Source organism: Psittacula echo (assembly GCF_963264785.1).
Source record: "Psittacula echo genome assembly, chromosome: 2".
Lineage (NCBI taxonomy): Eukaryota > Metazoa > Chordata > Aves > Psittaciformes > Psittacidae > Psittacula > Psittacula echo.
In genome coordinates this window covers 105,540,832-105,557,476 of record NC_137737.1, presented here as the reverse complement: position 1 = coordinate 105,557,476, position 16,645 = coordinate 105,540,832, and the positions used below count along the sequence as shown (strand labels likewise).

The following is a 16,645-nucleotide window of genomic DNA, read 5'->3' as shown; positions in this document are numbered from 1 at the left end:
AGCAGAGCTGACCTTGGGCATGGGCAGCCTACCCCTGCCATGGGTATGTGTGTGTAGGGCCCTGGCACAGAAAAATGTGCTTCAGTACCAGGAAATACCAAAACTCTAGGAGGAAAAGTGTGTATTTTTCGACTAACCAGTGTGTGACAACTATCAGAAAATAAAGTGTTACTGAGAAAACAGACTTCTGAAGTCAAGATCAAGAACAACACAATGTTCAGACATCACGTAAGATACTGAAATATATATGGACTTTGAAAGTTAGCTTGTGAGAGAGCTGCATTGAACTCTATGTTTATCTTGAGTTTTCCTGACCTATGAGACACAATATTCGTCATGTTCTTCAGGAAGAGAAAAACTTCATCCTCCTGCATGAAGACGATCTGGCAATCACATGTTTTGTAACTGATCATGAGACCTACTAACAAACCCATGTTGTTCATTTTTTAATTAAATGAAGTCTATTTTATTTGGGAATCTCCTGGAAAATACTTGTAATAAAGTCATTGATGGTTTTGCGTGAGAGAACCTGTTTAAGCCAACACTGCTTATAAAACTAATACCAATTAGATTCATCAACAGTAACACATAAACAAGACCTCTTTTAAAAGGAAGGATACAAACAACTATTGCAGGAATTATTGAAAACAAACATGCATGCCACTTTCCCACCTGCAAATCAGTCGTGGGTATCATGTTACTGTGACTTCTGTACTAGCAGACTCATTTTGGATAGCATGAGCCTACCCAGTGCACACATGGGTGCTGCAGTAGCTGCATCTTCATCCCATTCATACTCTGTCCTTCATATGGGCCTCTGACTCTCTTTAAAAGAAACTAAACTGTTTTAGCCAACATGACGGCTCATTCCTTCTATCCGTCTGATGATCCTATGCTCCCAGTGACACCCTGTGAGTCAGCAGTAGTTTGGGTGGCCAGGGCAGCACTTCTGCCTCCTCCCTGAAACCTCCCTGCACTGTCTCTGACACCTCATCTCCATATGCGAGGTCAGTGTGGGTGTTCCAAGCCATTAAAGCATTTCAGGACTCCCATGCATCACACTCTCTCTCCTCTCTCAACCTGGAAAATAACCGAACTTTCTATCAAATACTTGTTGAGGCTAATGCAGACAAATAAATAGACAGGAAAAATAGCCTTGACTCAGAGCATTCAAGGAGCAATAAAAAGGACTGACTTACACATGTGGATCTGGTCCTTTTTTTTACATAAATTATTTAATTACAGCAACATGAAAAAATAAGTCACCGAAGTGCTCCACACAGCATATGTTTAGGCTGGTTTAACAAAATGGACAGCCAAGAAAACATTACTAATATCTGGGAAAATCTTTGCTTATCTTGAAGCTTTAACATTTTAAAACTGAATTATCTACATGGACATATATATGAGCAAATGTTTTATATCACGTTGCTTGTTGTTGAGCAGCTGTCCTTCTATAAGAAATATAAAATAGCCTCAGGTATGCAAAGTCTATACAAATAATCACTGTCAAACGTGTATCTAAATTTGAGACATCCATACGGATGCATACAACAAAGTGAGAAAAATCCAGGACACACAAAGAGCTCTTAGTTTACGTAGAAACTGTCCAGTCTCATATGTCTGGAAAACATTTAATCACCAGCTTTACTGCAAGTAAACAGTGATACAATCTAAACTAGAAAACGAAATATATCCAACTGTCTAATGACAATGGGGGTGAAATAATGTTATATAAAATACTTAACGGCCTTTTTAAGATCATTCAATTAAATTTGAAACTGGCTACATTATAGTAAAACATGTTGGGTATTTTAAGCATTACAATCCATACAACTCATTAAGAAATGACAAACTTTATGTAACATTAGGTTCAGTGATTTCAAGTCTCTTCTAAAACTTGTGATCAGTCACAAGGCTCTGTGACTCTTGAGATTCTGATTTCAGTTAAAGGGGAATTGTTTGGTTTTTTCCCCAGATATTTACATATGCAAAATGAGCACATACCTATTTATTGTAGCTTAACAAAAAGCTACCAAGCCTCACTTTATTTTTTACTTGTGCAACACACACTAATTCCTGATGTTGCTTTACAGGAGTGCAAACTAAACAGTACAACTCCACTGCTAACAGGAAGCACCAATAGCCACTATTTCTTTTTGTCTGCTATTTCACCATGACAAAAATAAATATATATATAGAAACATGCATGTGTTTGTTTGCTGTGCATGATAAAATATGAGCTTTTTATATATAAAAAACCCATTTAAAATTATTTGCAAAGTTTAAATAATCACTCATTGAAGACTGATGTGAAATCACTGCAATGAAAACCACATCAGCCATTTTTCAAGCATACAAACACAAGGTTATGTGCAGAAACTGAGAACAAGAGATTTACTGACAGTGATCCAAGTTCCTCAAGATCTGTAACCCAAAGTTTCAGTACAGAAGGTCACTGGAGCTTGCAAAGTCTGTTTCTAGCTTTAACAGTACTCCGAGAAGGAGCTTGTGCCTTTGTCTTTCAAGTTGTCCGGCCACATCAATGCTCTGCTCTGAGCACTAACCTCCATGCCCTCAGTATTTCTCAACCTGCAATTCAAAATAAGTGCTAGTAGATTAAAGACAAGACAGAAAGAATGTACCCATACCTGTGCATTACATTTTTAAGTAACTACAGCTGTTACTAAAAGTTTCTTTTCCTATGTTTGGGTAGCTGTCTGTGCTCTTCACAATGAGGGTACTGAATAAGAGGAGTAGATTTCCCAGAGGGGTTGTGGAATTTCCAACCTTGGATGCAATCAAAACTTGACATGACAAGGTCCTTATCAATCCCAGATGACCAGAGGTCCTTTCAAAGGCCAATCTAACTATATTCTACCATTCAACAACATTGTAACTTTGGCCAGTTTCAAGCCTTGTCTTAGAAATTTAGAGTCATTAAAGAACAGATCGCAGATGTCTTCATACATGCTAGGATCCAGAGTCCAGCAAAGTCCTTAGCAGACAGCCCTGTTGTCAGAATTTTCAGCAATGCCACACTGCTAATGAAGTTACAGAGCTCCTGGTGGCCATGCTGAACAAGTCAGTGCTGGAAACCTGGCCAACAGCAACTCCAATGCAGCTAAAACTGACGAAACAAAGTTGATAAAGCCAGCACAACCTCAGCAAATATAAATCAGTCTTTGCACAACATATTAGCCATGTCAAAAGGATTTCAGTAGGAATGGCCACATTTGCGTAACCCCACAGTTACTCCACAGTGGAAACAAAAAATCTGAGAGAGAATATGAAGGGCTTAGACCTGTAAATGCTAAAAGACAATTTTTCACACTCAGACCAAGTAATAAAGCTCGTAAACCTTGTACATCCAGAAGGAAAACACAAGCAAATTGCCTGTACAGGGACAGTTGGCATAGGATCTTCAATGTCTCCTCATAAATAACACTGTGGTTAACAGGAAGACCAACTGCATAGAAAGACAACACCAGTAAATATGTTGCCAAAGGTACACATTCAATAGGATATTATATTGTTCAATGTCTCATGATAAAGGAATCAGGTTATTTAGTATCTTATGACCCAACAGTGTTCCCTGCAGGCTGGAAAAGGACAATGCTTGTTTTTCTTGACCCTAGATATCCTGGAAGACATTTTGAATCAGTCACTGCAATTGAAGAAGCTGAGGAAATCAAAGACTTTTTGTAGTAATTACATCCCTAAAATAGACTGCAGCAGTATGAATTATTTCTCCACTCAGTGTCAAGCAGACGCAGTACCATGCAGCAGGAGTCATGTAGATCAAATGCCAAGAACATACAATAGACAGAAGGTATTAAGAGGGACACAGCATCCATAACAGTCAACTGCACATTCAAGATCCTGACTCGCTGTAGATGTTACCAGAGAATTCAGTGCTGCAGCTACTAGGCTTAGGGCAGTCAGAATTTAGCAGAATTTGTGGCTGAGGATGACCATTCGCTGTACCCATTCAAATCTGTTTCTTTTGCTCAGACAGTGGGTCAAGCCTGGGACAACAGTGGAATTAGTCTAGAACACCAATAGGGCCAACATGGTCTAAAAAGCCACCCATCACCCTTACAAGGAGGGATTCTGCAGATGTGGGCTTTGCTCCTCCTGCTTGTGGGACTTAAACATTGACAACTCTATGCTTAGTTACTAGATCTCTGCAGAGCAGCAGAGGTACTCAGAGTGCAGGTGGATGACAAGAAGTATGCATCAAGGGGGCTGTTTTCAGGAGGTAGATTACTGTTTGCTAGCAATTTACAGGAAAGTAGGAAAAAAGGGCAAGCTGGGATCTTCATTCACTGAGGAGGTAAAGAAGCCTAGCACTAACAGGTGACAGGCAAAGTAACTAGAAAATAACTATTTTAAGGGAGAAAAGGATGCAAGAGTAGTAGAAGTGAGTCAAGATCATTCCAACAGAATGAATCACAAAAAAGAAAATTCAGAAAAGAATATGTCCGTAATACACAGTTCCTGATGTGCTGGGTGATTCATAGGGGTGGACATGCTCTTAACAAGATTTTCTGGGCATCACAGGCAGCCATGACAGAGCAGCCTGGAGGAGCACTTAAGAATCTCCGGTTGCAAGTGTGTCAGACAGTGATGCACAATAATATAAGTCCTGGAAGAACATGGTTATATCCCCAACAAAAAAAGTATCATTTCTCATTCAGATTTATACATCAGTGTAAGTGTAATTACACATACAGTTGCTCTGAATATGGGATTGGGACTATAAAATCACTTTTTTTAGGAAAACAATACTCTGTTTTGTAGTTTCCGTGAAACTGATATTAGAAGAGCTTTTTATTTTGAAGTCTAACAATTCTCAGTTTCACTGCATCAAAGCCACAGAGGTTATAACTGTCATGAAGCCTGAAGCAGCTGATGGTCTTTGTTGCTGTAGCAATTAGACATGGAAAAAGCACAGCAATCAACGCTTTTCTGTCTTATATTCAGAAAACTTTTTGAAAACTGTTTTTCACAGTTACTTTATAAAAACCCCAGTGTCACACAAATTCAGCCACCTTCAGTGAACAATATCTTTCAGTTATATGGAACAAAAATACAAATACAATCATCCATTAATCCATAAAGATCAAGTTTTTGTGTCAAGATAGAAAATGCAAGACAATGTATATGTGTACCTGCTACAGTGCCTACTGTCTGGTAAAATCCATCAAGCCAGATACTCACACAGATATAAGACTGAAGAACCAAGACCCTCATACATACAAAAGCCACCTTCTTCAAAAACAAAAGGATGAGCCACTGACAGGAAAGTGCTTGGAATCTCATTAATTTGACACTTTTTGTTTCAATATGACATTTGAAATGCAAAAAGAACACTGAAACACTGTGTTGAGCTGTAAATCCACAGTGACGTTCAGGCTGGTTTTAATTATTGTATCTTTTTCATGATACATCTGCTGAAAAATGATATCAGTCTCCTGAAGCAGATTTTATGAAATGAAATTCTATTTTTAGGACCACTAGCTTCCTCACTTCTTACAGATTTCTGCTAAGCTAAACATTATTTCACCCCCATTTTAATGACTGTACACCTCATTTGTTTCACTGCCTTTAGAAGTGCTGCAGAAAAGAAAGGTTTCCTTATTCAGTATTAGGTTTTGATGCTTCTTTCCCTTATTACTGGAATAGTCTCCTTTTTCTCATACCTCAATACAACTCCTACTTCAAATCCCCCCAAGTTTGCTTTTTTCTATTCATTTTTTTTTTCCCAAACACTTTACATCACTTTTGAAATGTTTTCTCCATCTAAAATGTGTGCCAGAAATTTAGGGTTAAGTTTGTCTTCTGTGTAGGAACAAAGCTCAGTCTATCTACTGCCAACAAGTGAACAATAGAAAGTAAAATCTGCTTTTGTACTAGCACTGCAACATCTACATATACAACCCTGAAAGATAAGAGATTTATTTTGAAAGAGAATGGGTTACTAATTCTATAGGATTTTAAATTATTTAAGAAATCTACACAGGAAAAAAAGAGATAGCCTAGCCTTAAAGTAAATTCCTAGCATACTGATGAAATGTCTCGTAAGTGAATTAGGATTTTCTTGCGAATAAAGTAATGAGTTTGTCATTTCAGGTTGTATTTAAAAACTGAAGAAAAATTTTTTGGGTTTGCAATTAAGCCTTAAATAATCCAGATTCTATACTGGCTCTGCCATGCAGCCCAAATGTCACACTGGGCAATTTGCCTGATGCCTTCAAACTTAATTTTTCTTTCTCCAAAATGAGAACAGCATTTATTTTCTCCCAGCAAACACTCATCTTGCCTACTTTAATGTCCATATAATTAAGTCACCAGGCAACTCACAGAACCTCAAGTTCATCACACACCTCATTTCTGCTGATCTAGGTTTTAAACTGTAAAGTCTGCTACTGTATTTGCATATATAACTAGCATAACAAGACACAGAAATCAACTGGAGGATCTGAGACTTGCAAAGAGACACACTCCAGAAAGTTGGGAGTCCAGGGATTAAAAAGACCTAACTTTCAAATACACATTTTCCCTCTGTAAGAGAACGACATCCTTTAAATGTCCTTTAAACTGTGCAATAAAAGCACCAGACCCTGCATAAAGCCAGGTTCAGAATTAGCTGTCTACCAGATCTGAACAAAAAGCTAATTTATAGCTGACAAAAATAAAGGCAAAATTTTGAAGAAAATCGGATTACAATTAAAAGCTTGTTTATTAAATGAAGTCATAGCAGAAGTCCTCAAATACAGTAAGTAGGACGATGGCAGCTAAAAGCATTACGAAAAAGTAATGCTTGATGTTATGAACACATCCTGGATCATAGAGTTCATACTAACATTATTTCTGTTAGCATACAGAAGAAAGAAGAAGGGAAGGGGAAAGAACTATTCTCTATATGTCTTACTAGTTGTAGGTTTAAAGCAAACTCCAATAGCAACCAATACAAAGGATTACAAACAAGAGCAGCCCTTTGGAAAATTACAAGGCAAAAAGGTGGCCAAGGACCAGAGACAACAATTACTTCACTGTTTTCATGCAGTTTCAACTGTATTTGTATTCTCCATGCCCAACTAAATGAAACATTTGTGAAAGACCTAGTAATTGCATGGAGTTTTCACTCTGAGAATTAGTGCAATTCTCAAATATTCAAGCACAAGCAACATGCTCAGAAAAACAAATGAAATCCAACACAGAGCAAAGTATTCAAAGTAAAGTATGGATTCACAATCACCAAATGATAAAGGACTTAGAAATATACAGTTTAGAAGAATACATGCACATCTTTCTCATCTATATTCTCTGAAATATTTCTCAGTACTTTTCTCCAAAGCAAACAGAACACACAGCACAAGCAATGGTACATCCTCCTAAATGAACAGACCAGATGAAGCAACTTGTTTACTGTGCAATGAGTGTCTGCTCCAGACTACAGTAGTAGGGAGAAGATAGACTGAACGTGCAGGCCAGAGATGAAAAGCAACAAATAGCAACCCCGAAACCACAGTGCAGCCAGAGAAGAGTCTTTCAAAAAGCTTTGAGGAAATATTTTACATCTCTGCCAAGAAAGAGTAGGTGGTAGGCAATTGGCATTAGCCAAGAGAGCCCGACACAAAAAAACAAAAAATCCACAAAGCCTAAATTAACATCTTGGCAACAGAGAAGACAGGGTTACTTTCAGCAGATGGCAATTAAGGATTTGGCAAGCATCTGGAGGACAGGAAAGAGTGTGAGTCAAAGATAACGTTAATATCACTAGTCCAGATAACAGAGGAAGATAAAGATACAATGAGAAATACACAGCAGAGAAATAATGAATTCAGGTAGCAGTACAACATCCCCTAGGACCAACAGAAAGAAGAAAAGAGCAGAATCAGACAGCTGTGAAAGAACACACTTGGAGCAGAGTCATCTCTGTAATCTTGAGAGTCATCAAATATTGGGCAGAGGCAGTAACACACTCACAACAGCAGATGATTAACTTTTTGGTTAGGGAAAAACAGACTAAAGGAAGTTAATGAATGAGCTATAAAAGATTTTCAAAGAAAACAGGAGAGGGAGGCTTAGAAGTAAAGGTGCCACACAGATGAGAAACACTGACAGGATACTTGGGCAAACGAGTTTCAGGCTTAGGGACAAATACATGGAAGAGAACAACTGTCAGTTTAACAGAATACCCCTACTTTCTTAAATGAAGTAGGAGTTAATCTACTAAGTGTGAACAGCTTGCCTTGTCCTAGTTAATTATTTAACCTTCATTTCTTGCTGAAGGTGAAGTACTAAAAGCATTACAGGTGCTTCATAACTACTACTGGTTAATAGAAGAAAGGGACATGATGAAATACACATTTAGAATTCAGTCACCCCATTGTTTTATCTGTGTTTAATTTACCCTCTCTGAATTTCCTTCTACTAAATAAAAGTATTTTACTTCATGTGCTACAGCACACAGCAACACTGATAACTGAAGAGTTCAGCACTGAACATTTTTTAGAGTATTTCCTTCATGCCATTATGGAGAGATCTTGGAGCCTGCTTTGTTGTCTCATGATTGACATTATGAACATGTAAGTGGCAGACAAAATTAAACAGTTTAAGATGAAAATGTTCACACTGGTAGGTCATGGGGAACACAGAAACATACCAGTTGCTAAAAAGTTCACTTCGGAACAAAAGCTGAACTGAGTTGCAGTGTGTCTAGCTTAACAAAAGAAAGTACCAAACTAACAAAAACTTTTTTCTGCCTCAGTGAGCCCCAAGACCGATTCAGTATCCCCTCTGCCAAAGAAAGCACACAGCGCTGCACACTCTCACGACTTGACTGCAAATCTTGCTTTTTTTAACATCTCAACTTCTCAGGTCAAGTGATTTAGATAAAAAGCCACGTTAGTGTCCACGAGAAGAAAAACATTTAGTCAAAGAACTGCAAAGAAAAAGAAAAAAGTATCTATTTATTAACAAAAACCTAGAAACTAACCTAAAAAAACCCATACTCAACAGTCTGTTTTCTGCTGATCTCACTGTATGCTAGAATAAGACTTAAAATTCTTGAATGCCCAAAACGACTGTGTTACTAGGAATTTCTGAACTGGCCACCATGACCTGCCCTATTACTAACCTCCTGAAAATGCGTATCTGACTAAAATTCCAACTAAGCTTTATTCTATTTTCCCTGAGTAACCTTTGGAAATCCTGTGTGAGGACACCACATTTCTCCTCTCTTGCACTAACTGAAGCTTCTGCATGTTCACAACCAGCGGGCAGTAGCTCTTCTTGCTCCGAGCAGAGATAAGACAGCAGAAGGCAGCAAGAGAAATTAAAGGCTACACAAAGATGAACCACACTGTCTACTTGTTCATAACAAATTTCACATGTTCGTCTGCATTAGGTCAGCTAAAGCTTCATTAAAGAAAAGCCTTTCATAATGATATTTTCCTGAATAAAAATTTATGCGGATTCTGTACCTGTAAAGCGGCTAACAAGAACTGATATGTCAAAACGTGAACTACTTCATACAAGAATGGTTTAGGTGAACCAGATCAATATTTCTAAGCACATTCAAAGCAGGAACGTTAGAATGACTCCATGTTTATATAAGTTACCACTGAAAAGAAGAGCACAGGTGTCGTGAAACGAAGTAGCTGGGAGCACTCTTGGTTCACCTCATTCATAAATAACTATTTCTCTCACTTTGGGTCTCTTCACATTTTGAAAAGAAACTTACTAATATTAGCTTCTTCTTTCAATCCTTGCCTCATTTTCTTAATGGTTAAATTTAAAACAGTTGCTTTTAAATTATAAAATTGGGAAACCAGTCCATGGTAACTGAACTGCTGAAGTGAAATTCAGTGTTTAGCTCTCCTGAGTTCCTGTTTTCTTTGACCACTGACCAAATTCAAAGCTGATAAACAAGCAATTGGGTCATCTAAGCTATGTCAAAATCAGCCTCATCCAGTAATGCATATTATAGTTAAAGTTGCTTAGAATATTCGTGGGCCTTTATGTTAGAGGCAGAGAGCTACTAAACCCAGTCAGCCAAAAAAAAGAAAAATTAGAGATAATTAGGAACACACACACACAAAAAGATCTAGTTGAGTAACTTCCTCTCTTAAGGTGATTTGATAATCTAGTAGGACTAGAACATTTTACAGAAAAAAAAAAAATTAATGTTTGTTCTTCATAAAAACACTACTAATACGCACTTCAGTCAGAGGAAGTTCCTCATGCCCTGCAGTGCGATAACTATGATATCAAAAGTAGAACATCTGGAAGGAAAAATGTAGTACAAAATGAATGCAATATTATATTCAGAATACTTAACTGGCTCACCAAAGTGCTCCTTGCTTTCTCAAAAATCAAACCACCCACTGAACCTGTTCAGTACTCCCCAACTTCAGTGCTGAGAGTGCTATATAGATTGAAGTGTTGCAGAGAAACAATGACTGTAAACAACAGGAAATCTTCAGAGATTCTGCTTCTGTGTGTGCTTGTCATCTGTCATTTTATCTACATTTTAGGTATTTTATTCTCATCACCTGCAAATTTTCTGCATGCTTTTTACATTGTGGATGTTGGCCTTCTGAGTAAATAGAAGTATTCAAGAATGGAAGGTTTGGATTGGGTTTTGTCAACTGTAGATCAAAAAGCCAACACTATCAGGTCAAGCTTACCACTGAAATTGAACTTACTAAATTCTGGGGTTGTATTTTACTTCAGTTTCTGAATAGCCCTAGGCAAAATCCACAAAGAAATAACAAAGACCTCCCTCCATACAATCAATCTAAGAAGTATTATCCTGTTTCCATTCATCCCCAGAAAGCATACCCCTTGTTTGGATTATGTTGCTACTATTAATTATTTGATACTTAGCAAAGAGACAGGAAAACACAGCATCTCTAGCAGAAAACTCATAACTAGCAGACTTCATAGAAAAAGTCATTAAACTCAAGAGCCTCTGAGGGATATAGGAGATGAGAAATGTAGTTATAAATTTTGTAGCTAAAGATTTGTGAAAACAAGCAAAACAAAAAAAATGAGTAAGAAACATAGCATTCTCTTTTTGTACTGATACTCTCAACTTGTCTTTTATTATATATAACAACAAAGAAGGGTAATATAAAGGGCTGCAAAATTGTGGACATGGAAACAATATTTAAAGCTTAATTTTTCCCTGCAGATTGAATAAGCAATCAGGTTACTCTCTTGGTCTGAACACAGACAAACATGTTCACTGTCACTCGTCTATTAAAAAATAACACCCTAAAGCTAACTGATACAATAGCTATCATATCAATCAGTGTGTGTGTCAGCTACCATAGATATCATAGTATGTCATTGATTGATATGATAAGTATCTTCACAAGCACAATTAACGGCATTTATATAGAAAGAGTTCTGCAAAAACTAGAGACCTGTACAGATTACCTTATTCTCCCAACACTCTGAGATCCCTTTCAGAGTCACATAAACTGCATTTGCAAACTATCACATTTAATCTCCTGGAAAAAAATGGGTAATTCTGTAGTTACCACAGAGAAACTATACAGGGAATATTTCTGTGCTTTGAGATATTAAAAAAACCCCAATCAACTAAATAACAAAACAAATAAAGACATCAAAAACCAACCACCACCAAATTTAATGCTCCATGCTCTGCTATTTCTGCAGTTTGTACTTTTCACAGGCAAAATATTCCCTAGAGAGATCAAAGTTCCTGCAAGACCCAGTTTTCCACCAGCCATTATTTGAAACTGTCAGAAGACCAAGACTCTTCCCCAGCTGATTGAAAGGTTTACGGGTGGCATCTCAGGAATGAAGATTTCATCATAAATCCCATGTGACTTTAGGGTGTGTAGATTATTAAAGGCACATACTACATCGCAAAATTACAAAGCCTTTACAAGGTACAGTTGAATTCTCTTAGAGACTCTGGACAGATGGCAGGATTTGACTATCACTAAATCAGCTTAATCAAATACATTATTGGTTCTCCAGCCCAATATTCACTGTGTATTCCTAATGAAATTGCTGCATAAAAAGGGTGATGTGCCAAGCTTATAGCAAGTAAACAACAGAAATCCATTTTTGCTCCAAGATCAACCTCCTCCCAGTGTGCTGTAAACACTTATACAAATTACAAAAAACAAAGCTCCCCTTGAAAAAGCAGCTCATTACAAAACATAAAAGATCAAAACCTAAATTCTACTTTTTTGTGTGCTTATTATTTAATCAAGTGTCTGTTAAGATGTGACCATGAAGTAATTCAGGAAAATCAGGAAGTCAGACTGACTGTCACAGAACCACCACATCAATGAACAAGCATGATGGGCTTTCAGGTACTTAAAATAACAGGTCCCTCAAAGGCTGAATGTGCAGCTTCTCTGTGAGATAATTCCAGCAGCAAGGGGTGAGCGCTTCATTTATCAGAACTGCCACTTAATGCTTAAGCACAACTTAAGGCTCACAAGAAAAGATGCATAACTCTACTTTGATTTCTAAAAAACAATCCTGAGTTACTGTTAATTCTCTTAATGGCATAAGGCATCAAAAGCTTCCCTAGAATTAGCAGATTTGTAACCAAGCGTTCACACAGAATCTTATTTTTTCAATGCATAATCAAAACTTATTTTGATGGAAGTCACATTTACTCATATTTTAGTAAGAGAAATTATTCTCAACAACATTTTTGACTGTCCCCTGTGCAGTGATATTTCTTCTCCCTTGTCATGGTAATGTTAATGCTCAGGAAGCAGAGCAAAATGACTGTTGCTGCGCATGACAAGGATTGTTTGCTGCAACAATTACCCCTCAATCAGAATGTTACTTTTGTTTACACTCAACAGGCATAAAAAGAAAATGATTCCTCGGTTATTAGTATATGCTAAACACACCCATTTTATACTGTTTGAATTTTGAGCAGGCAACACATTTTAATGTAGGTGTGGCTTTATTTTTAATGCAAAATCATGACACCTCTTTTGAAATCCTAACATTTTCTGCTATTAAATACATGCTCTCATTTTCATTAGCATGAAAGAAGTGGTTGATTTTGTTTGCATTAACACAATGAACTAACAAATATATTCTTATTTGTACCAAAGCAAACACAGTATCCTTATAACCTATATATTTATTTCCTTAAATTATTATCTGGAATAGTGTCAATATTTCAAGCTCCTGATGAAAAGGTAAAGGAAAACAATTTTAGTTCCATAGGCAAGTACTATTTTCACTGTATGCTAAGATTTTTAATGACCAGAGATTCATCTGACTGATAGGTCATGAATCCAATTTGCATACGGAGCACACAGTCTCCCCAAAACATTCAGCTCATGTCAAATCACAAAATGAATCAATTGTAGAAATAGTGTTGAACAATTTATTCACCATTGTTTGAGACAGGCTATTTAATTAATTTCTGATTTTTAACCAAATGAGAGGTTGCATATATCTTTATATTAGCATACAGATACTGGTTAACTACATTAATCATCCACAACAGGCCTGTGCTCAGTTAGGTAGGTCTTTTCAAATACATGGCAATTAAACCCTCCTACATATGAATCACTTGGCATTCACAGAATACTTTCTATATGAGTACTAAATATTTACAAATGAGGCTGGCATACTTTATAATCTTCACCACCTCGGCTGAGACGACCAAGGAGCACTATCATAATGTACCTACCAGTCGTAGGCAGATGAAGATTAAATAAAGCCACCTTCTTCCTTACTTCTATCTTTCCATTATGGCTATGGCATCTGGACTCTGAACTTGACACACCACTCATACTGCTAGCTTCAAATAAATGGTGTACCAATTCAGGACCCCATATGTGTTCTGGAAACATAACTGTTACTAGTTACAATTTTAAGAAGCTTCCTACATATTCTAATACATTCGATCAGGCCATACTTTTCCACAGGAATAAAAAAAAAGTGAGATAGGCTGTCTCTGCTGAATTCCTACTTCTGAAAAAAACACAAACATCAGCAATTCTAAGTCTAATGCTGAAGCCCAAAAGGAATTTTGGAGAAGAAAAAGCTACTGACTTCTTCACAGCCTCCTTCAAAATGACAAAGATAAACAGAAGAGTCAATATGCTAATTAGAGTGCTGCTTATTAGAGAAAATTTAAAACGAAGCCTCTGTCTCATGGGAAATCCTAAGTTGCCTTTTTTCCAACTATCAACAAAAAATATTTTTCAAAGGTCAAAATTTAAAAACTCTTTTCCCATAGAAGTTGAAATATAACACATCCAACTGTCACTCACCAGACATTCTCATTTGAAATAAAACCACTTTCACTTTCTCAAAATGTATTTCCCAGAAGTATTTAATATTTTGTAGAAAAAAAAATTTAACAGGGGTTTATTATCATTTGTATTTTTAGTGTTAGGGCTTTTCATTACCTTCTGTTAAAGAACACAAAACAAAATTGTAAACAATATTTAGTATGCAAAGCAAATGACACAAGATTATCATTTGTAAATAAGATACTAGATTTATGAACTAAGATTTTACAAATGCTGAAACAAAACCAGGATGCATTTGCTTAAACTGAACCACACAAACAACCAAAATGTGCCTACTTCTACTTTCTGTACTTTTATCAGTTAGGAGTTACTCCTTAACTGTATCCTGCAGAAAGGACATTTCCTTTTTTTATTATTATTAATGCTTGCCAAAGTCTGTAGTTTGCAACTGAATTAGTCAGCCTTTCATTTTGTTTCTAAACCAGCCATTTTCATGTACAGTTTATCTATGTATAAACCACTCAGTAACATCAGTTTGTCACCTTCATATATATTATTGATGAGAAAACAGACAACCCACCAATTAAGATGCATGTACTGGCCTCATCTCCAGGCTCAGCCTGAGGTACTGATGGAACAGTTAAAGTAAAAACTCAGTTTTACATTTCAAAGAAAGTTCAAAGGCAGTGAGAAAAGACTGCCCTAGAAAGGACACAGAAAATGGATTTATTGCTGGAAAAGTTTATTTAAGGAGTAGACTATATTATTTACTCTGCATGATAATAAAAATTAGACTATGAGTCTAATTATAATAGTCTTGTTCAACAAGATGTTCTACTTAGTTTTCCTTTCAGTCTTGGATTAAATCTATGAACCTGACAAAATGGTAATTTGAACATTCTTACAACACCAGTCACAGCTTAGTATCATAGACACAGAGTCAAATAATGGTCAAGATACAAATCAAGAAGATTTAACTGAATTTTTTTACTGTGCTTCTGTTGCTACCCCAGCAAGACATACAACAATATTTCTTGGGCCCCAAAATACTGCCAAGTGATAAACTAAAAGAAATGTTAAAAGTATGTGAAATTGGGATGTCTTTAGATGGACTAACAACCCTGAGATCACTTGTCTTCCCTGCTTCCATCCAAATTCTTGGCTTGTCAAAAATCACCAAGTCATTCATTCCATAAACACTATTTATTTCACAACATTTATGCAGATGCCAATGAAAGCCATAAACACAACACACACACAGTTCATGGTACATCTTCGCAATGGGTACACCTTCGCAATGGTAACTCCACACTATAAATGTACCACATTTACACTATAAGCTAATGAAAAAGAGCTGAGCTAAATCAGCACTAGCAGAGAACACAAAATACTTCTCTTACCTCCATTTCCGTGCAGTGTAAACGGCTCGATTTATCTGTAATTGGGGAAAAAAAATAAATCAGATTAAGTAAAAGACAATTGACAAATAAAATTTAAAACTTGAGTAATTTTTTTTGAGTAATTGCCAAATATTCTTTCCATTACTTTAAACACACATTTCAATATTATTTCTATTATAAGCATCACAGAATTAACAACAAGAAAGCCCTGCTCTTTTTATTTGGATCCTTCACAAGACTCTCTTTTAAAAAGATGTGTCTTTAATGCCTGGCTTCATTATTTAAATTGCATGACTGATGCTTGGCCATGGAGGGAACATGAAAACACCCTGGCTTAAATTAAGCAGCAGTAAATAATTATTTCAAGAGAATAAAAAACAACGTTAATTCATAAACCAAGAAAAAGCCACTGTTTCATCTGATGCTTCTGGGATGTCAAGGAGTTCAATAACAACAAGAAGTTCAAACAAATTAAAGTTGAAACATTACTGTAACAGTTTTTTAAGTCCCTCTTGGAAATATTTGCATTTCCTCCGAGTTCAGAAACATCACTTTGTAATTTATATAATACAGGAAAATTAAGTTTCTGAATTGTTTTATGAAATTGAAATCTCAATTTTCTCAAAGACAAAACACTTTGGTATAAAAGTAAGTAGCTCAACAGCTTTAAAACATAAGACTGAAATTTCACAGCATATTAGGAAGATACCATTTCACTAAAAGCAGCAAGTTTATAATTTCATATTAATAACTCATGTCACAGAAGGGTGGAGAAATTCTGACAAGATGTTTTTTTGTTGGAAAAACAATATTCAAGAAAGTCAAGCACTCCACTGAAATAGGTCCATTTCAAAGGGGAGCTACCCAAAACTTCAGTTTCAAACCACACAGAGTTTTACTTTTTGTCTTTGCTTTTTGGCTGCATTGCACCCACACAGCTGGTTTAAAATTTGTGACTTT

General features: G+C 36.4%; 1 protein-coding gene across 1 annotated transcript in view; it reads right to left on the bottom strand.

Annotated features, from left to right (window-relative positions):
• Nucleotides 1-16,645, bottom strand: part of SPIRE1 (spire type actin nucleation factor 1) — a gene marked incomplete at both ends in the record, with an annotated part of 129,541 nt that overhangs the window by 100,964 nt on the left and 11,932 nt on the right. The window contains one exon of the mRNA XM_080611008.1: nt 15,686-15,720. Coding sequence (XP_080467134.1) covers nt 15,686-15,720 — 35 coding nt within the window. The remainder of the gene's footprint in view (nt 1-15,685; nt 15,721-16,645) is intronic.